A 23,612-nucleotide genomic window follows, 5' to 3' on the forward strand; every position below is an offset into this window, starting at 1 on the left:
TGATTTGTGGCTAAAGTTTAGGCTGTTTTAGTTATTAAAAATGTGTTTCATCAACAGCAGTCCTAAAATATCATATAATAATGTTATAATATAGTATTACATTTCAAAAAAACTAAATAGTGTTTAACAAATCAGTTTTTGCTATTTTCAAATGGTACCTTCTCAGAGCTTAGCAGCATATCTGATGGGAATAGAGGAATATAATGCTAACAAATTCTGGCTGTAGTACTTGCAATAGGCATAGTACAAGTAGCTTATTTTATGACTTTGTATAACATATCTGTAGAGTTGCCTTGTAAGAAGGAAATAGTAGCTTTTCAAACACATCAGAGACTTCAGGTCAACTGAACCTGGAAAGATAAAGCTTTGGTCAAAATGCTGTTTGTTAGATTTGTTATGTAATCTCAATTCATGTGGTATATAACACCTGTGCTATGGAAATGTAATCTATACATCAATAGTTTGCATGGGAGTACATTATGGTAAGACAGATAATAATTGTAACAAATCTTTCTTTACAAATCCCATACAGTTTTCTAGTGAATATAACATAATAGCATTTTAGTTGCATTTATAGTGTGTACTTCTCTGCTGCAAATGAGACCTTTCACTCAATCCTGAAGCTAGTCGATCAACTTGTCACGCAGCGCATAAAGCTTCAGTTGAAATAAGGTACTACAATAGAATGTTCCAAAATTACTATAATTAAAGTAGCTTTCTAATTAAACTATGCATAAATATATATACCAAATATAAATAATACAGTAGAATGGTCAGAGTTTGAGTTATTGGCATTTCTTGAAATACAGAATGCTATGGAACAAGCATGTCATGTAGGTTTGACATTTGTTTTTATATCTTGGTCAACCATATATGTTGGAGATTTTAAGTTTGTATTCTGGCTTGTTATTAACTATAGTATGATTTTGTAATTAGTTGAACACTTAAACCCATAAAAAAATACAAAGAAGATCAATGGGTTATTTGTAGTGTGAGGGCGTGATGTGGCATAGGCAAGTACAGGTTGAGAATTTATTTAAATATATTCTTTTGAAGATAAGACATTAAAACGTAATTAGTGTAAAAAGTTCAGTTATAAACTACATTTAAAACAATAAAGTTCTTTAATTATATTTTGAATGTAACTAAAAAGTTATGACATGTACACATTGACCAACCTTTTAGCAGCAGGTAAAGATTACACTGTGACAAAATCTTTACTTTGTCTTGTTCCTCGGCAGAACGTGTTATTTCCCAATTGCTTATGCCTAAAGTAAATGGAAAAGACCTATTTTTCTCTTCAAACTTTGCTTTTGTAAAGTGTATTACAAAATCGTGATGGGAGACTAAATTTGGGGGCTGATACATGAAAGTGATTTACATTACAGTCGCAAATCTAAAAGAAAAAATACTCATTTCTGAACATTTTTGTATAACTTTCATATAAATACATGTAAATCTTGATTCTTATGTTTTATTCAAATCTTGTGTAAATGAAAATGTGCAAATTTGCCTGTTTTTTAGGTAGAAAATAGGTTGATTTCTAAATTTCATTATCTAGGTCACAAAATCAAAGTTTGAAGGGAATAATGTCCATTTTCTGTACTTTTACAATATAAGCAATTAAGAAATAACACATACTATTTAGGAACAAAATTTGTGGTACATAGTATAATTGTCTTATTGTGATATAAGTATCACACAAACTACTGATCTATAGATTACAATTTGTATTATAAATGTTATAATTTGTTAAATTCTTAGAGTGGATGAAGAATTGTTGCAAAGAGCCATTACAAATGTCTGTCAGAAGATTGTATATATCTATCTCCTCGTTTACGGTGTTTTGTGAGGCTTTAACTTTGCACAAACACACACATGACTTATGCTATTGACATGTTGAATGCACTGTAGTTTCATTACAATTGTTCATAGTTATGTTGCCAATGTTTATTTTAGTCTTTTATACACAGGTAAAATTTTATTTTCATAGCTGGACTTATTGTAGAAACAACTGTAAGCAGTATTGTTTTGAATTTTGTTTCTTGGTACAAGTTAATAACACTTGTATAGCATTTTTCTTTGTCCCAGGTACATGTCAGAGGAGTTGTTTCTTTAACATGTAATTAGTACCAATACTATCGAGTTCTTACTATGGTGTTATTTAGTGTTTCAGTAATATCTGTGCTTTATTTATTTATTTAGTATGTACTATATTACTGATATTATGTGAAAACATTTTTTGACATTTATGAACACAAGTTACTAAATGTATTTTATTTTTCTCCATTCTTTACAAATGAGAAAATGCTTATGTAGGGAACTATGAAAGTATGCATTAAAATTAAATATGTTCAGATTTTTTTCATTTCATATTTAATCATTGCTAGAGCTGAGTGCTTTAATCAATATAATTGACTATTTTTATGCTGTTTTTTATATCAAGTAATGTCACATAAACTAAGTCATTAACTGAAATTATGATTAAACCAATTGATATAACATGCATTAATCAAAATTTGTTTCTTGTTATCCTAAAGATTGATGAAAATATTTGTCATTTCTCACAAAATTAATCAGCTAATTGAAATTAGTGTTTGTATTTATTACTGTCCTTCATTATTCCAGCAATTTGTTAATCAAAATTTGTTTCTGAATATTGCTCCTTTAGGTTAATTCAAAAACCAGTTATTCAAAGTTAAAATAAGCTACTTAAAGGGCTATTTGTGCTTTGCACAATTGTAGCCTAATAAGTTTTGGGTTTTTTCTACATTTCTTAAGCTTCGGTGATCAGAGTGTTTTAAGGGTCATGGGTTTGATTCCCATTGCAACTAAATTTGCATTTGTTATGGCAAAAATAGTAATGCAATATGCTACTTTCACTAGTTTTGATCTGCTGACTAGAGATAAAGCAACTAGTTGCTAGTTCACCCACAGACTTTTTATGTTTACTTGTATGTACTGAGGTTTGAGGAATGCTGTACTAATCACTTAAGGGGGTTTTCAATAATCAGTTAACAAATACCGCTAACTGCTCAGTCCTAATTATTACAAAATTACTTGTCAATTGATTGTGTTATATTTCAAGCCAGAGTTATTCTGTTTAACTTGAGTGTTTTTCTTCATTTCTGTTTTTTGCATGAAACCATAAAAAGAGTTGTTTGTTTTTTCTTTAGATACTTGTGTCCGTAAAGACAAACATTAGTGTTGATGAAATTGTCTGAGAAAATTTATTTAGTCCTCAATTTATTATATCATATTCTAGACTACACCTAGACTATGGTCAACAGTGGGAACTCCTACAAAAGCACGTGTTAGTACATCATTGTCATCTTCCACACCAGGTATTTACTCTCCTGCCACTGCTAGGACTGGGTTTGGCAAGACTAGCTTATCTATAAGGAACCAGGGAGATATTACAGCAAGGCAAGTTGTGTATAATACATATTAAAACTTTTTATGTCCCGGTCAGTAACCTTAAAATATCACATAATTATTAATGTAGGTCTTGAAAAATATTTTGGAGTCAACTCTAGGCACAAACAAGGTGGGGAAAACATACTATGCACCATGATGAAATTTTTATTTGCCATGTTAACCTGGCTGCTAGGATTTATCGAGGCTTGCAGTGGCTCTAAGTTTACAGGATTGTATCCACGTACCATCTCACACAACCAACAAAAAATATGTGTGAAAACTTTTTTTGAAGTTATAGATTTTTAATTTCACTTGCATAATCCCTAGAACCTCCAAAGTGAATATCAAAAATATATTTTTGTTTTCACTTTTTCCAGTAACTTACTAATTGTAGCTCTTAACATCAACTTATACTGTATAGTATTAGGTTGAGGAATAATTCGTGAGCGTTTTTAAATAATTTCATTCAAGCATTACATGCAAGACTATACAATACTTCAATGCATGAACACATTACACCCAAAACATTTATTATGATACTTTATTTCATGTAATACCTAGGTATATAGTATGCATTGTTTTAAACGAAATTGCAAGAAATTAAATGCGAAAAGCAGATGGTGTCGAAAATGCTCGATTTTGTCCACTTGACATTCCATTTAATGAGCTGAAAATGAAAGCAAAAATTAAAGACATATGAAAATCAAACACATCATCTATTAGAGCAAAAAAATTATCTACCAAATGACATGAAATATTTTTCGAAAGCGTTTTATTTATGAATATATTTTTTTAACTTGAAAAAACGCTCACGAATTATTCCCCAACCCAATATATAGTACACAATGAAATGTTTAAAATTAAGTCACCAGTATAATGTAAATACTTTTTAATATTTGGTGAAATAATCTTAAAACATCTTTTTTCTTGCATATCTTTATGTTTTCACATATATCTTAAATAATTTATTATTCTTTCCTGTCCACTGTTATTTATCACAATGTTAGCAAAGAAACGTCAGCCCTTGGCAAAATGTTGTATCATTCACATATTATTGTACCTTTTGAGAACCAAACATGCATATATAAGAAATTATTAAACATTTGAAATGTGAACTTTAAACAACGACACATAAGTAAAAGATAAAACTAAATACAATGCATTTGTCATGTCTAACTAATGTATTTCTAAGTAAGAAATAATGCTTAAGTGTTCGGGACAAAGCAAGAGCATGTAAAGAGTGGTTTGACTGTTTCTTCATAGAATTCTCTATGTCAATTTTAAAATAACAATTAAAAGAACTTGCTTCAAAAAGTGCACTCTCCATTGGTTAAAAACATCAAACTAAACTAAGTGTAATTGATTGAGAAATCTCCATGTTAGAAAGTATGTGTAGCATCTGTCAAGAGTTTAGGGAAATTTATTTTTCCAAACATGTCTTATGGAGCATGGAGAATGTGTAAACAGAGCATAGTTTCTATATATGGAAGGTCAGTGTGAGTCAAGAACTGTTTAAACATATAAAGACATAAATTTAACATCTTGTGAATTGGCAAATCACAAGAAACTAAAACTTCAAGAATTTTTCTTTAAGGTTTTTTTTAAAATAAGGGAATTAAAACTTAAATAATGTGGAACTTTGATCCTGTGATTGCTTAATTAAATTTTAAATGTGACTAAGTAAAATCTTATGATGTGCAGAAAGGAGATGATATGCTTTCACTTTCAACAATGTAAATGGATTTTTAATTGTTTTATTTTAAGAAGCCCTAGATCATATACTTAGAGAAATATCCCTTTTAACTGTTTGAATGCATTGAGACTTTGTGCAAGCTGTCAACTGTATACAGCATACTTGGATTCAACTGCCAGAGGCAGACCATACACTATACAACAAAATATCAATCATTGGGTTAGAAAAAATTTATTTGCTCTTGACTTGCATAACAATGTCATTAAACTGTAATTTTATATCTGAAACTATTGTATAAATTTTTTATAAATTCTTTGAAAATTTTGTAGTTTTTTAATTGAAAATAGTGTACATATGTCTTTTTTATTAGGAACCTTTTAGGTTGTCAGCCCACTGATAAAGCAGGAGGACCACCTGTCCAGGGCCTTTCTGATACTTTAGGCACTCCTCAGTCACAGATATCTGCCATATCTAGGGTGAGATTAAAATAAAGAAATATGTTTTTTTTTTGGGGGTTAAGAAATGATAAATGTTGATATTGATGAACTCTTGTAATGACTTGCAAGTTCCAAAACGCACAACTTTTTAACTGCTAGCTCTGTAGATTACACATAACCCCAAAGTGACCAATCGATTTTCATGTGATAAATTTTGCTGAAATTTGTCTGAGAATATATGGAATCAAAGTGTTGACTGCTTTGAATTCTGAGCGATTTTCATGTGAAGATTGAAAAAATACTTTTCTTCATCTGAAAATTTTCAGATTTCATTTCCCTAATCTCTTAAACATTTTAATTTTTCAGAAAAACTTTATCTTTTATTTTTTCTACCATCACTCTGCAGAGAACCAATCATTTTAACAACCATAACACTTTAAAGGTTAAAAAATGCAAAATAACATGAATAGTACTGTTCTATTCTCTTTAGTATTCATCACAAAGTTCCAAAATACTTCTCCTGAGAGTTTTTACTTTTAACCTTTTCACATCTCCTTCTTATGTTTATTTTGCTGTTAGTAGCTGAAGCAGAAACCTGCTAAACATAAAGCTATGAATCGCCATGCCTGCTATGAGAGTGTTTACGTGACACAACCAGTAGGAAATAAACTTGTGCAATATGTAATTATCAGAACTTTCCTACAGAATTTGTGATAATCTTGGCTCTGCAAATACAGTGGGGGAATTTATCAGCTTGTTTATAGTATAGTGGTTGCAGTGAGAATTGTCTAAAGCAATAGAAGTGTGGGAAAATATTTGATATGGCTCTGTACTGAACTTGAAAGGTATTTGTACGTACAAAGTGTGTAAGTGCTTATGAATGTGTGTGTGTGTGTGTGTGTGTATCATATATATAGTGAAATTAAATAATTATATCCAAATGAAGCTAAATGAATAAACAAAATTATGAGGAAGAACTGTGTTAAAAACAGCAAGTCTCAACTTCTGATTAATTATAATCATAAATTTTTAAGCCATAAACAAAACACATTAACATGAAACAAAATATGCTGCATATTTCAAAAAAGGATCATAGGGTGCAAGCTACAATGTGGGATTATAAAATATACCTTAGGTTTTGGAGGTGACTGCTGAAGTAGGACACACATAGCAGTGGGGATACACCATCTATTAGTCTTACCCTCCAATTTGTTAATCTCATATAAAAAAATTAGAAATTAGGAGAGCAAGATGTCAGTGCTCCAACCCACAACATCTCACATTTATATTGCCCTTCAATGCCTGCTAATAGTTGTGGGAAGGTGACTGTTCTCCAAAGTTAAAATAATGAAAAGGAAAATATAAATGTACAAAATGTATAATAATAAATAAAAATGAAAATAAGGTACTAACATTTGGGGGTAAGAAAGATAAAACTTGCCTCTTCAAGTTAGTATTCCTGCTCTCAATATGGTAGAGGCACTAATTAACACGACGTCAGTAAAGTGATAGTTTACTGTGATTTTCATGCTTTGATATGCAGCTTAAGGTGTACATCTGCATAAAGTAGTGCCAAGTTCTTAGATGACCTTATTTTTAACTAAATATTTTTCATAATTTTTAATAGAATTTCTCTGATTTTCTTTTCTTTGTATTTATTACAGAATAATTTAATACTTTTATCCATAATTTTTTTTATTAAATCCATTATCTATTAATTTTTGTATCAGTGTATCAACATTATTTATAAAATATTGTAATTTATTACAAATTTTACAATATCTGAAAACTGTGAAGGTAATGTTTAGATCGGTATGGTACATTATTAGGTAAAGAGGGTAAACCATAAATTGGAAAATCAAAATATTTTCTTTTATCAAAAATATTTATATTGATATCCTTTTTATCAATTACCTTAACATCTAAATCTAAATAATGTGCATCTGTATCAGAAATTGAAGTATTTTCAACTTATTATTATCTTAGATTAATGGTGTCAATAACATTGTATATTTCATAATTATTTGTGCTGATTAACTCATCAATATATCTGCAAGCTAAAGTAAAAATATCTGGATATGTATAGTTTTCTATAAGTATATTTCCATAGTAATATAAATATACATTTTCTACACACGTTGAATAGTTAGCTCCCTTTGGTACTCCTATCACTTACTTATAAACCTGTTTATTGAGAAATATAAAATTATAAATACAGAAACATATATCTTTTATGTTTTTGAAACTATATTTTCTTTTTTTGCAGTTCTGTAAAAGGATAACAGTATTGTTCTATTAATAAATTTAAAACAAAGATTAAATCTTTTAATGATATTGTGGTATATAATGTTGTAAAATCAAATGTTTGATTACTATTTACTTGCTCACACTTTTTTTTAGACATGCCAAAATAGATTTGTTATTTTTTATTATCCAAAACGTATGTCTTTTATTGTTAATATGTGCATTTTCTATTTTATCAAGTAAAATATTTAGTAATTTATTGAGTGAAGGGTGATATAGATATGGAACATTGTGGGCTCTCCCAATTTTTAATTTTCTTATGTGAGACTAGCAAATTGAAGATTAAGGCTGATAGATGGTGTATCCCTACCATAATGTGGTCCTATTTCCTCTGCCACCTCCAAAACCTAGGATAAATTTTATAATCCCACATTGTAACTTGTGCCCTAGGATCCTTTTTTTTTAATTTTTAGAGTATTTAAAAAAAACAAACTGATTTCATGTTAATGGCTTGAAAATTATATATATATTATTATTATTATTACTTGTTATTTACAAGTGCATAATTTTTAGTTATTATTCATAAAAGTGTAACACAGTTGATTAAAAAAACTGAAATACAATTTTTAAAAGTTACATTGTTACAAAATTGGTTTCTATTCATACATAGTACTTGCTAAACCTTACTCTAAGGCTATCATCTTAAGTGGAGGGAGAAGACAATGTTTATTGATATCAAAGATACATTAGAAAACCCAAATTTACTTTATTAATACACAAAAGTCATTAATTTACCTGACTTTTTAATTATCTTATCTAACTTTCAAAAAATCTCATTTCTATTCAGGAATATGACCTACTAAACAGACTTTGAAATTTCTGGTCAAATACAAGTTTCCTTTTCATAGGTAATTACAAACAAGTGTCAGGTTTACATAGTTTAGAATGTGCTCTTTTTGTTGGCTATAAATGAAATAGACATGAATAGATAAGAGGTTTCAAAAGAATGGACTACTTTCATAGGTTTGCAAAATATATTGATATCAGCAAATCAAAAAGATGGGAGGTTCTTACTTTGTACTCTAGCTTGTAACTGTCTAAAATTTAAGTTTCTAACCACTATAAACTAATGGTAGGCATAACAAAATTTGAACAGAGCATATTTGGGATTTTTAAATTTTTTCTTTCAAATTGAAACATTTATAATATTCAGATCACAAGGAACAGGCTATCTGAATGAGAATAAATGGACAATTTGTGTGTATAGTTTTATTGGCTTGTCTCTTCCCATGAACCTGAAGATGTTACATTGTATTTAAAAATGAAGTGAGCTATACTTATGTAAAGTTGAATGGTTACCACCCTTTAGCCAGATGTACTAATATGCACTTTATTGACAAGAAGGATTACCCAAATTGTATTTGGTACAATAATGTGTGAGAGTGAGTTAAATATCAGTGTTTGACCAAGAAGTAATAATTCATCATTTCAAGTATAGTGTTGCAGTGATAATGTTGCATCTGATAAAGAAATTTGTTTTAAATACAGAACTAGTTTTTATAACATTTTCTGGATACCTTCTATGAATAATGTTACATTGGGACTGGCAAAATGTGTATATGTTCTGTTTATTAATTTTACTGCTTTGCATGCTTCAGATTATTAACTTTGACATTAGACTGATATTTCTACATTTTTTAATCAAAACAGTTCGTAATAACTGTTTTGAATCATTTAGTTAAGCAGTAGGTATCAGTAGTTTTAGCGATTTTAATCACCTAGAGATTACTTCAATGACACTCAACAATAATAAAAATAAAACTAATAATGAATAAATAAAAGAAATAGTTACTTCTGTAAAGTAACAAATCATGGATTTAAGACTGTTAAAATCATATATAAGCAATGGCTCTTTATTCCACAGTGCTTGATGATACCTAATACAATCACTATTAAAACAAGAGAGGGAGCTAGAAAATTTTTATTTTAAATATTGCCTTTTTATAAAAAGAGTAGTGACAGTCATTTTGCAACCAGTCACATTACTAAATGTATGCATATAACTTAGTTGTATTGGTAAACTTCTAATTTATTTCCTAGTCAGATGTTGGTATGATCATGACATGAAACTGTAAAATCTGTGATTTTTACATATAGTTAAATTTTTTTTAAATACTCATTTTGGAAATACCAAAATTCAAAATAATGCAGTAATGTATGCATATAACTTAGTTATTTTATTGACAATGAGTATTGGTATTCATGCAGGGGTGAATTCAGAGAATGTTGATCATGTAAGGTAGATGCAGAATGCTTATTGGTTTAGGAAGGATAAAGGGCTCCTATCTTCAGGTCTGCCATTTTTGTGAAACATAAACTTCAAAAATACACTTTGAAGTAAAATTTGCAATTTATGATAAAATTATAAGAAAAACTTGAAAATCATGAAAAAAGTCTGGAGAAGTTCAGGAGTTATTCTTGAATTATTTCTGCTGAAAGTGTTGGAACCTTGTTGACTGCATGTGGCTCTCTTCCTAAAACTGTAGCCAACATAGACTGATATAGTGAACCCTTAATTTTCAAGTTTGTGCTACTTATTTTGAATTTTGGTGTTTCCAAAATGAGTATTTAAAAAATTTAACTATATGTAAAAATCACAGGTTTTACAGATTCATGTCATCTGACTAGGAAATAACTTAGAAATTTACCATTAGTTTCCAAATTGATATTTCAACACAGCTTTCACAAACTGTACATGACGTGGTTCTTTAGATGACAGTTTAACACAAGATGGCATTGTTGAGCTTGTATCTAATCATGCTGATTCTTTTTTATATAAGATATTGAGATATTACTTTATGTTTTGTGTTTAACTTTAGAAATAAAGAATACTATTCAAACTAGAACTAGTCTAGGTTTTGCAATTTTTTGCTGTTTAATAGTGTAATTTTTTCATGCTGTAATTACTGAGTACATGTACAAGTAAGCCAATGAAAGCATAAAGTTTTGGTAATAATGCAACACAGTTAAAAGTGTTATGCATCTTTTAGTATGATAGTGAATATAAAGACAGGTTGACTGTCAAGTGTAAAAGCAGGTGCATATTTATCTGTTATATCTTTATCCTAAGCCAGATTTTAAAATGTTTCTATTTAATGATTAATGTAAATTATAATTTTTCCCTGCAACATTAGCATTAATAATGTTTTAGGAATTTTTCTGTAAGTGTTGCATGATGATAACCTAATACAATGGGTGGAATCTTTAAAATCAGAACTTGTCTTCTGTAAGAGTTGTAGTTGATGTACTTTCAATTATTTAGTCTTGCTAACAGATCTCTCATTCGCCATTAATTCAGTATTAATATTTTTGATAGTTGTATGAAATCTTTGGACACATAAAGCTTTGTTATTCAGTGTATTTAGTTTTAATGTATTTTTATAGGTTCCTTGCACTTTATTCAGTTCTTCTCCAGAAGGTAAGTTTCACCATTTTGGTATTTTGGGCTACATAATGTTATTTTGATTCTGTAGTTTAATTTGTAACTTAAACTATTGATTTTACAGAAGAAATGCATATGTATGCATGTATTATAACCATAAATATTTAAGCCATAAACAAAACACATTAAAATTAAACAAACTACACTGCATATTTTTACACACACTCGTGTACATTCATATATACATAATGTATTTCCCTCACAAAACTTTCAAAACCAGACAAAAATGTGATCTTTTGCCATTATTTTCTATAATAATTTGGTAATTTGCAAACATATTTTTCATCATAAAAGAAAGATTTATAAGTTTTCATTGTGTTTTATCTATGTGGGGGTCAAACTGAAGTGAAATGCTTATTAAGCCTAATTTTCAGCCTACTTGTGAGATTGCTGGTTTAAATTGTGTTTTTAATTGTAGTTAAATAATAGTGTAGTTTAAGTTACTATAATTGGAATTAGTATAAGGAATAGGTTATTTAGTGACCAGAAAAATTAGTGGACAGTAAACATCAAATTATAGAGTTGAATTAATATTTATATAATTTATAAATAATGAATCGGTTAGAAATAAAAAAGTTATTGTATTGTAAACAATAATAATAAAAAGTATTTATAATTATACAGTTTAAAGCAGTGAATTATGTTTTGGGCAGAATAATTCAGATAATTTATTTTGTGTGTTTTAAAAAGATTTATCTATGGTTAGTGTAGAAGGTTTCTTAATCCAAACTTGAATTTTGATTGTCTGTAATTTTTTTGTTTTATTTACTTTTAAATTTGTTTATGTACAAAAAAAATTTACATTTAGATGTTTGTATGTAAAATTTTTGCTCACAAACAACTTTATGATATCTACTGTAAAAAAAAAATTGTTTGCTTTTAGATGCTTATGCTTGTAATTTTTACATACAAGTATATCATGTATTGTATAGTGAACCCTTGTTACTCTAGAGATTAAGAATCTGGATTATTCATGTAAACAAATGATAGTAACTGAAATTTTAATCAGTAATCCTTATATTTAGATACCAAACTGGAATGGCTGTTTCGTGTCGGAAACATATAGTTTGTATGAATAGATGATTTTGCTAGAATCAAGTAAAGGTTGATCAAAACAGGCAGGAAATTAGGTGATAATTACTGACCATAAAGTCTTGCACTTACAAGGAATGCTGCTTTATAACACTATTCCTGAGAACATCCTTCACAATAGGGCTGGGCAATTTAACCTTTAATCAGTTGCCCATGAACAGTCACTACAATGATTAATCTCACAAAAATAGCAAACTATTTGAAATTAGCTTTTACAGTTGTTACTGTTTTCAATTGTTTCAACAATAGATTAAACTGCTTTCTTTGGATAGATCAGGGTGCACATCATGTCCTTTTACAGTGTTGCATTGAAAGTATAATTTACCTATTTTATAATCAATGCATCTGAATAAACATGGCATCAAAGTATATTTAAATAAATGCTTAAACTAGACTATATATTGTGATATTTGTTCCCTCTAACTTGAACATCCACTTTTTTTTTCTATCACCACTGTGTTGCTGATGTAAAATTCTCTATCATTTGTTATTGTATCATTTATAACCAATAGACATAGTTTCAATTTAGCAACTGATGTTATCTTGTTCTCTGTAGAAATTTTTACTTATTTCATGTCTAAAATTATAGTTACTATTGCTGAATTTGGATCAAGTAGCTAAGAAAATTATTTTAAGGCACTTATATTTTAGTTGAAAAGCTAATTAAATTATATTACAAAACATTTGCTTTCTGCATATTGTCTTTTTTTAAAAGTACAAAAATTAGGCTTAAGTTTCATCAAAGGGCCAGCAGTTAAAGAGCAAGACCAAATGTAAGTAGTAAATTCTCTATTTTTTATGCATGTTTTTTATTTGTTGATATAAAAGTAAATATAATGTAGAAACTACATGGGCTAAATTAGATAAGATAATGAAATACACTTGAGTAGTTTGTTCATTACATCATTCAGTACTGTAACTTGATCTATGTGTTCCCAAATGATTTATAGCTCGTACTGTGGAAATTTTAGTCAGACATGCTTTTTAAAGAACAATAAAGCTATAAACTTAAGTAGAAATGGACATAGAATGTTACAAGCTTTAAGCTGTTTAGGATAAACAATTGTAGTTTTCCATGAGAATCTTCAGTCCTTCTTGGAAGAAAAAAATAATTGGTCAAGATAGAGCAAATAACAGAGGAAATATAAAATTTTAATGAATTTTAATGATATGGAAGTTATGCAAATGAAATTTGAAAACTGAAATGAGAAAAAGTATTTTTAATCTTAACATGAGAATAACCCTACACTCAAACTAGTCAGCACTGACTCCATATATTCATGAACAGATCTTTACTAAATATACTTAATTCAAAAAAGCTTTTGTCTATAAAAGACTTCTAACATATACTAAACTTTATAATTTTTTTTGCAGATACCTGTATCACACTAAAAGTTATAGTTCATGGTTTGCTAGTGGTTTTTAAGTCAGTCAAAATTACCCCACCCATATGGGAAGAGTTTATCAAATTTACAATTAAATCACTTGTAATAAAAATGAACAAACTAAAACTACTGTTTCCAATTATGACTGTTTTCCATTATTCCAGTGATTTATTAATTAAAATTGTAATTAACCATATCGCCACGGGTATTTTTACTGCACATGGCACAAAGTTTTAGTATCTTGCATACAAAATATTTAAAAGTTTTTTTATGTTGTGCCAAATAGAATAGCACAAAATATTAACTAGTAATCCATATTTTAATAGTATACAAGTTTTAAGTTCTTAATTCTAGATGACAATATTTTTAAAAAATTGTGAATTTCCTCTAATAATTTTTCTCTTAATATGTCGTTTTCCCTATTTTATTCACTACCCCTAAAAAAAGTATGATATTAAATGTAAATTACTCAATAGAATTTTTGTGTTTCAGACAAACCACACTTATTACAGTCTTCAGTTTTATGTGGTTACAGGGCTATTGATTAGAAAATTAGACCCCTCCTGCCACACCTACCTATCACATCCTTTCTTCTATAAATTATAAATAGTTCTCTCTTACATTTAATTCTGTATTATTAATAACCAACAGAAAGTTAATTTTTCATCTGTCAAATGACATATTGTATAACATTGTTTCCTTGTTGGAAAATTAGCAATTTCTCTCAGAGTACCAACAGTGTTCCCATGGAAAGAGTAATAATTAGTTTGGATGAATTGGTAATGACGTTTGTTGCAGAGTGTGAATGACAAAGTTTTAGAGAGGCAAAGGGATTTGTATACTCTTTGCATGTTATTAATCTATATTGTTTGGTTTATTATCTCATTAAATAAAAATTAAGTGCAATACTATGATTAGTATAAAAAAAGGGAGCAAGAAGAATGAACTCTCTTTAACCATCAAGAGCAAGAAGAATGAGGATTGAGTATTTTATTTCTGTTTTTCATGTTTATTCTTTATCTATAATTATAAAAGTAAAATATAAAAATATGGATCTTTTCAGGTTAGGACTAGATCAAGTAAAATAAATAATAATATAATAAAAATATTTCATGAACATGAGCAACTTGTGGGTAGTGTAATTCAATTGTGTGACATGAGTTGCTCATGCCCTGAGTGAGTTACAACTTGTAATGGCAGGGATAGTAGTTAGACATAGTTCAAAGGGTAATAATATAATAAAAATTAAATTATAAATAGACATATGCTGTTTCAAACTTAGAACTTTTATTTTTGGTTAAGAGGTTGGTTAAAATAACCAATTCCATTTTAAGATAGTCTATATAAAATAAAAGATAAATTGTAAAGTTTTACCAATAAAAGACATTTGAAATGCACTTAGGAAATTTCAGGGATTACACAAAGGAAATTTGAGATTTTTGAGATGAAGTATTTTTAATTTCACATAAAAAATTATTCAGAACACATTATTCAGAACATTCTCAAGATATTCACAGAGAAATCTTTACTTATGTTATTAAAAATACTTCACTAAAATGTATTATTTTTTGGTGTGTGAAAGACATGATATTAACTGAAAGAATGTCAAATTTTGTGAAGATATACAACACTATATTGAGTCAGGTATATTAAATCTAAAAAGACTAAATTGAGTACAAAGAAGACACATGATCAGTCATATAGAGAATTGATTGCCAGGGAAATAACCAAATGAAATTTGTTGTAATTATTACTACTTTAGATTAACGATCCAAATAACCAAAATATTGCTATTATATTTGTTTGTTGTCAAATACAAAATTACATAATGGGCTGTCTGTATTGGAGAATATCAAAAACTGAATTTAGTGTTATGAGATTTTTGTTACCTAAAGTTTGTTGAGACTTGGGCCAGCATTGCCTGGTGAACAAGAATCTTTGGTTTCCGTCCCATTGCCAACAAATTTGTTTTGGCAAAGCTACTAAGCATCTTTTTACTGTCATTAAATTTGTACTGCTAGCTGGAGGGAAGACAACTGATTGACAGCACCATCCTCTGACCCTTTGGCTAAACATTAAAGTGTAAAAGTAGTATTTTTCTAACTTGTTATTATTTAAATATATTTTTAATGTTATATAAGTAGGTGCAAATCTAGAGGGATACAGTCAGACTAAATCCTTTCCCATTTTATTTTAGAAATTAATAAAGAAAAAGAGTTGTTATACTACCACATGTCAAAAAAGAAACATTACGTATCCATACTTGCATTTAATATGGCTATTAATTACCATTACAAATTTTTAATATTTTCTAAAATGAAAAAAACTGAAGTCTGCAGTATTACAGTCAAGGCTTTAGCTAATAAATAGTTATTTTTAACACAATACAGCAATATAAACATCACTTAAAGATTGTTATTGTAAAGTTTCAGTGGTGAATTTTTCATCTTAGCTTTCTCCAGACATTTTAACAATATGTCTAGATTTTAGAGATTTGTTTTTATCATCTGCAATTTTTATAACCAGCAGCTGGAAAATGAAAATCATTCCAGCTATTCCATCCAAAAATATGTGAAGTTGACAAATACAGTGAATATAGATTTCTATGTAATGGACCTGTTGAGAAATACTTTAGATATGACATTTTTATATTTGAGCCTTTGGCAATAAAACCTATGCTGAAAACTAATATCAAAATGTATGTCATCAGATAGAGCATGACACCTTGCATTGTGATGTGATGGTATTTTAAAATCATTTTAATATAACAAACTCGACCTCTGTATGTATATTTAGTGTGTGTTATATATAACCATCTATCAGTCTTAACCTCCAATTTGTTAGTTTCACATAAAAAAATTAGAAATTAGGAGAGCAAGATGTCAGTGCTCAAGCCCATAACGTCCAACATCTATATTACCCTTCACTGCCTGCAGACAGTTGTGGGAAGGTGACTGCTCTCCCAAGTTAAAATAAGAAAAAGATAAACAAAAAAGGATGTAAAATAAAAATAAGGTACTACCATATTGGAGTAAGTAAGATAAAACCTTTTGAAGTTAGCATTCCTGCCCCCAGTGTGGTAGAGGCACTAATTAAAACATCAGTAAAGTGATAGTTTACTGTGATTGTTGTGCTTTTATATGCAGCTTAAGGTGCACATCTGTATAAATTAGTGCCAAGTTCTCAGATGACTTTATTTTTAACTAAAAACAGTTTTAGTAGAATTTCTCTGATTTTCCTTTCTTTGTATTTATTTAATATATTTTTGTATTTGTCACAGAATAATTTAATCTAAAATTTCTTTATTAAATCCATTAACTATTAATTTTGTATCAATATATCAACATTATTAATAAATTATTGTAATTTATTACAAATTTTACAATATCTGAAACACTAAGTTATTGTTCAAATTGGTATGGTGCATTGCTATGTAAAGAGGGTAAACCATAAATTGGAAAATCAAAATCTTTTCTTTTATCAAAAATATTTATATTGATATCCTTTTTATCAATTACCTTAACTTCTAAATCTAAATAATGTGCATCTGTTGAATATATGGTGTCGATAACATGTATTTCATAATTATTTATGCTAATTAAATCATCATCATATCTAAATTAAAGTAAAAATATCTGGATTTGTACAGTTTTCAATAAATATATTTTCATAGTAATATAAATTTGCTACATAAGTTGAATAGTTAACTCCCATTGGAACTCCTATCACTTACTTAAAAACCTATTCATTGAAAAATATATAATTTATTATAAATACAGCATCGTGATACATCTTTTAGTTTTTTGAACTATATTTTCTTTTTTCCAGTTCTATAAAAGGATGACAATACTGTTATATTGATGAATTTAAAACAAAGATTAAATCTTTTAATGGTATTGTAGTATATAATGTTGTAAAATCAAATGTTTGAATGCTATTTACCTGCTCACATTTTCTTAGACTTTCTAAAGTAGGTTAGTAATTTTTTATTATCCAAAACATTTGTCTTTTATTGCTAATACTTACATTTTTTATTTTATCAAGTAAAATATTAAGTAATTTATTGAAGTGAAGGGTGATATAGTTGTGGGACATTGTTTGCTTGAGAACCCACATCTCGCTCTCCTAATTTCTAATTTTCTTTTGTGAGACTAGCAAATTGGAGGTTAAGGCTGATAGATGGTGTATCCTCACTGAATGTGGGTCCTATTTCTTCAGCCACCTTCAAAACGTAGATACATTTTATAATCTCACATTGAAACTTGTACCTGTTTAATGGTATTGTGGTAAATAATGGTGTAAAATCAAATGTTTGAATACTATTTACCTGCTCACACTTTCTTAGACATTTAAAAATAGATTGTTTATTTTTTATTTTCCAAAACGTATGTCTTTTATTGTTAATACATACATTTTCTATTTTATCAAGTGAAATATAAAGTAATTTATTTAATAATATAGCTGGTTGTTTGATAATTGTTTTCATTGAATGGGAAATAAATCTAAATTTAATAAGAGATTTATGTAATTTGGAATAGCAAAGAGAAATGGCAAATCTACATAGTAATTATGTTTAGAAGAAAATTTTTGATAAGCTTTAATGAAATTATTAATTACTGTATCTTTGGATTGGTTGACAAGTTTAAAAGTTTTTGTGTTATTAATTTCTTTTATCATAATTAGTGCATAATTGTTTTGCAAATTATATCAATATTACAGTTAGCTTTATGAATAGGAACTATAACACATTTTTCTTGCAGTTCTTTAATCTTATTTTTTCAGCTGATTAAATGATATATCTATATGGTATTCTTTAAATTTAAGTTGGATAATTTTATTTTTATTTTTCAAGTATATACAATTTCCATTCTAAAAACCATCTTGGTGGATAAACTGTAATATAATTAAGTTTGAAAATATATCCATCAATATTTTTTTTCAAGAGATTTTAGAATATTATTTTTATTTCATTTTGTTGGTATTCTGTATTTAGCTCCTTTTATGATTATTTCACATAATATTTTGTCTTTTATAATATCTAAATTACTAGTAATAATATGTTTATGAAAAGTATCAACAAATAAACTATTTTCACATTCACAAGGGAAATTAGTAACATCATCCACATTTAAATTAGCTAAAAACTTTTATGTTAGTGGACCAATTGGAGCTTCAGATTTATAACTGACAGTGGGTCTTAAGTTTTTACAAGAAAAAATATTATTGTTTATAGATTGATGAATAATTTTAGAAATCTGTAAATCATTGAATATTTTGTCTAAAATTAATTATTAAATATGAAGATTTTACTTTCCGTTTCTCTTTTTCAAAACTTGAAACATCATTAACTTTTAATTGATATTTTATAATGTCTACAAGCAAGTGTTTTGCATGATCATTTTGAAAGTTATATTTATTTATTACATTAATTAATACTTTTATTTTGGGAAGATTAAGTTCATATTTGTTTTTTAAAAAGGTTTACGTATACTAATGCTAGTATAAAACTTACCAAAATAACTACACAATTCTGAAAAATTAACCCATTTTACTTTATTATTTCCTTTACCTCCTCATTTTTTATTTTTATTAATAAATGTATATATAAAGAGAAAAGTAGCAATACAATAATCATTGCTCAAACTCAAAGCAGTAGAACTATTGAAATCTTGGTTTAATCCATAAGGATATAATGTTTGTAGTTTTAAAATGTACAAGTTTACTCTTTGAAGTCTATTGGTGTCTTCATTAACTATTTCTAATATAGTTATCTTAACTGATTGTAATACCTTATTTTCATTTTTTATTTTTATTTTTGATCTTTTTATATTTTTCTTGTTATTTTAACTTGGGAGATCAGTCACCTTCCCACAACTGTCTGCAAGCAGTGAAAGGCAATATAGATGTGGGACATTGTAGGCATGAACACCCACATCTCACTCTCCTAATTTCTAATTTTCTCATGTGAGACTAGCAAATTGGAGGTTAAGAGTGATATACAGCATATCCCCACCTCAATGTGTATCATACTTTTTCAGTCACCTTCAAAACCTAGAATACATTTTATAATCCCACATTGTTGCTTGTATCCTGTGATCCTTTTTTAAAATATGCAGTGTATTTTGTTTCATGTTAATGTGTTTTGTTTATGAATTAAAAATTAATGTTTAAAATTAATTAGAGGTTGGGATTTGCTGTTTTTAACACTATCCTTCCTTATGATTTTGTTTATCAGTTAGCTTCATTTGGATGTAATTATTTAATTTCACAGAAATATATGTAATACTTTAAAGATGAGAATCTGGGATAGCATAAAATATTTTATGTATGTTTTATGCAGGCACTAAACTTAACTAACACCAGAGTTTAATGTAAGAGTTTAAAACAATTTTTTTAACAAATGGATACATTTTCTTATAGAAATCTTGATGATTGTTCTTACAGGCCAGATACGAAATGCCAAGATACTGACACCAAATAAAGGTATGAATCAAGCTCAAGCCAGCAAGCTTTTAACATCACCAGCACAGATAGATCCATTTTATACCCAAGGGTAAAGTTTTTATTGTTTTGTTTTTTTCATTTTCTTACTTGTTTATGATTTTTCAAAGATAGTATAATCTTGACTTTTTTCTTTTTTTGTTTTATAATTTCACTTTGTATTAAATTAATAAAGTGTAGTTTTCGTTTTGAGACTGACACAGTAAGGTAAGATTATTTTAGTAATTTTGTACGTACGCTTCTTTTCATTTGAAACGGTATACATTCCTTTTTGTGTTGTGAAATGATCCTCGTTCATTGAACAAACAGTTAGTCAATTACATGAATTATGGACATTTATTAGTGGATTTTGAAACCAGTAAACAGAATAGCAGAAATCAAGTTATGTTTTTTAAACTTGAAATATAAAGAGTAATGTTTTATTTATCACAAATTTCTGTGCTCTTTTGTAAAATCCTTCTATTTGGTGACATTTATTTTTATTAAGCATCAAATGCTAATTGGTAACTTACTGAATTTCAGTTATTAAAAAATTTTAGTTGTATTGGAGGAATATCTGATAACACTTCTTAATCATTACTGTTTTAAGTAAAACTAGTTGATGATCTCACACCACCTACTGTTAATTAAATTCTAAGAACTTGAGAGTGTAATTACAGAAGAATTTATAACAATGTCAACTGCACTATATTATATTTAATGCCATTAACCCTTAAAAGGCAACCATCATCAATTGATGCTACAACCTGCAACATTCCTGCTGTTTAAGGATTAAGGCTTTTTATTCCATAGCAGCAATAATCAAACCAGTTGGGATACACTAGTAAAATGCTTAAAACTATAATAATGCAAATTTTCTTGTTATTTCACAACACTGCATCCAAAATATCTACTCTTTACATCCTTTATGTAACACAAGACATTTCTATTTGCCATAAAATAAACTTTATATCTTGTACTCTTTGTCAAAATGTATGTTTTTTCAAAATTTTAATTTTAAGAAGAAAAGTAGAAAGTAAAATGAAAATTTACAATTTGAATATTTTCTCTTTTAGTTTTAACTCTCTTAGCTTAATTAGCTTTGACTTTCAGGTCTTAGAGTGTTTTCAAATGCATTTATTTCTATCACAGGAGTGTCGTTAGATGATATTGTCACTCCCCTAATTGCATAGCGATCAGTTAGCAGGCTTTTGAAACTAGAATTTCTGACTGTATGCTGCCTTGTTGATTTTCCATCTTTTATTTTTCTTAGCTGGCCATTATGATACTTTCTTTTTTAACAATCTCATTCCACCTGAATATTGGTGATGACCTTTCATAGTTACTGTTTTCACCCTACTAGTACAGGGAAGGTTGATATTCTGCAAAATAAAAAAAAAAGTTCTTCAGTTTGATATGAGGCTTCCCTTGCAGGCTTGTTAGCTTCTTAGATTAGACTTGTACATACACATTGGAGATGGTCTTACTCTGTTGTTACTTTAGTTTCTGTTTCAATCTGCAGACCAACCACTATGCATTTTGAGTTGTATCAATTATAAGCAGGTTGCAAATATTTATTGGTAGCACTGTATATTTACAGTTTATTACTTCCATCAATTCAGGGGAGAGTTTCTGTATAGCTTCCAGCTCTGTAACTGTGCTGCTTGTAGGAAGTTCCAATGTTCCACCAGCTTTATGCTTAATGTTGTTACTCCATGAAATGATGAATGCTCAAACAGCTTTTTCTATATTTTTTCAGTAGGAGCCATTGTGGCAATGATGACAGGTGATTATCCACTAGTCTTTAAATAGGCATTAACAGACATTTTCTGCTTCATCCTTCCTCGGTCTCTACATATTCTGTCTAGACTGATTTCTACAGGTACTAGTGGTGTAAGATTTTTATTCCATATGCAGATATCTGTGATCTGTGGTAATCAGTTATTTAAATAATGGATGTATACCATTTGTTCACTCTTGTCTTCTTCTGATAATACTTATAGGTATTCCTTTACTTTGCTGGCATCTGAATGATTGTTGTGTGCTAGTTGAAAAGTTAGTGACTCAGTGATAAGATGCATGGCTTTAACACTGCAAAACTTTAGTCAGAATTTTGCTTTTAAGCACTCTTGGTGCTCTCTGATGTTGCTGAGGCTTAGGAGGTGAAATGGGGGTGGCTATAGTATATACCTTGTTTTGTAACTTTTCAATCTCATTTAGGTGCATAAATCTAGTAGAACATAAACAGGTGACATTCTTCATCTCTGCTTCCTGTTGCAACTTTTAGTACATTGATGCTTTTGCTAATTTTCATTATAATGATGTTAATGTGGCTGGTGAAATCTGTTAAAGGTTACCCCCAGTTACTTCAATGTTTTTTTCCAAAGAAATGGTACTGCCTGCAAAGGATAATGATGATCTGCCCTCACCAGTGTGTCTGTTGTTGATTGTGAATAATATAGTTTTGGTAGGACTGATAATCATTTATGTGTCACTATCTGACTGTTCTAAGGGACTGTTACCTACATACATATAATCTGGAAGTTTGGAAGCATTGATTTCACTGAAGCAACCACTTATTGATAAGGATAATAGCTAATCAGTTTCATAGACAGGCCCTCTGTCTACAGCTTTCTAGAATCTTGACAGTGATGTTTTGTTGGATGATGGTTTGATGACTAGGATACAAACTGGTAATCAGACATTTCCATGTTGTTTGTACCCTCTAGTAACAGTCTGTCAGCCCACTAAGTATGTACATATAATACTCTCTGGTGCTGCTTGCATAACTAATTTTTCCACTCTGTTACACATAACAAGGCTCCAGGCAGTTTAACATTTGAACTGAAATTACCAACAGATTAGTCTCTGTCTTTTGTGCCTTCTACATGAACTAAACTAAACTTAGGGTACCTCTAACATTAAATTTGTAATTAATGTAATGAAATGTCAGTTATGTACTTTTTACCTCCATATCAGTTTAAAATAACTCTTCACCCTCTGTTCATACAATTGACTCGTATTGTATAATTAATGTTTACTACCAAATGTTTTTATGTGTACCTTCATGAAATTTGGTAAAAGTTTCAAAAACATCACAAGTATGTTATAAACAAAAAATTTTACATCAAGATTTAAGAATTTCCAACCCAAACGATTATATAAATTTCAACAAGTGGTTTCGTCACTGAAAAAAAAATCAGAATTTCCCATGAGGTATTTGTACTAACGATTTATCAATGAATGTAGTGAGTCAGACTCTGGCTGATCTGAATACAAGGTGATTGTTTTATGAGAAGGATAAAAGTACTTTTTTTCATCTTACAGTTTTCATATTTTACTTTAGAACTTCTTAAAATGAA

The 23,612-nt window shown here is 28.6% G+C and overlaps 1 protein-coding gene across 7 annotated transcripts in view; it reads left to right on the forward strand.

The window, feature by feature from the left end:
• LOC143240686 (nucleoporin NUP35-like) overlaps window positions 1–23,612 on the forward strand; it is a 48,877-nt gene that overhangs the window by 4,921 nt on the left and 20,344 nt on the right. For 5 of the 7 annotated variants that reach the window (XM_076483587.1, XM_076483551.1, XM_076483576.1 and 2 more), the window contains exons 3-6: window positions 3,266–3,426; window positions 5,481–5,586; window positions 11,236–11,269; window positions 20,191–20,323. In XM_076483587.1, the coding sequence (XP_076339702.1) occupies window positions 3,266–3,426; window positions 5,481–5,586; window positions 11,236–11,269; window positions 20,191–20,323 (434 nt within the window). The remainder of the gene's footprint in view (window positions 1–3,265; window positions 3,427–5,480; window positions 5,587–11,235; window positions 11,270–20,190; window positions 20,324–23,612) is intronic. The other 2 variants (XM_076483561.1, XM_076483542.1) reach the window with 1 other exon arrangement.

Source organism: Tachypleus tridentatus, chromosome 2 (genome assembly GCF_004210375.1).
Source record: "Tachypleus tridentatus isolate NWPU-2018 chromosome 2, ASM421037v1, whole genome shotgun sequence".
Lineage (NCBI taxonomy): Eukaryota > Metazoa > Arthropoda > Merostomata > Xiphosura > Limulidae > Tachypleus > Tachypleus tridentatus.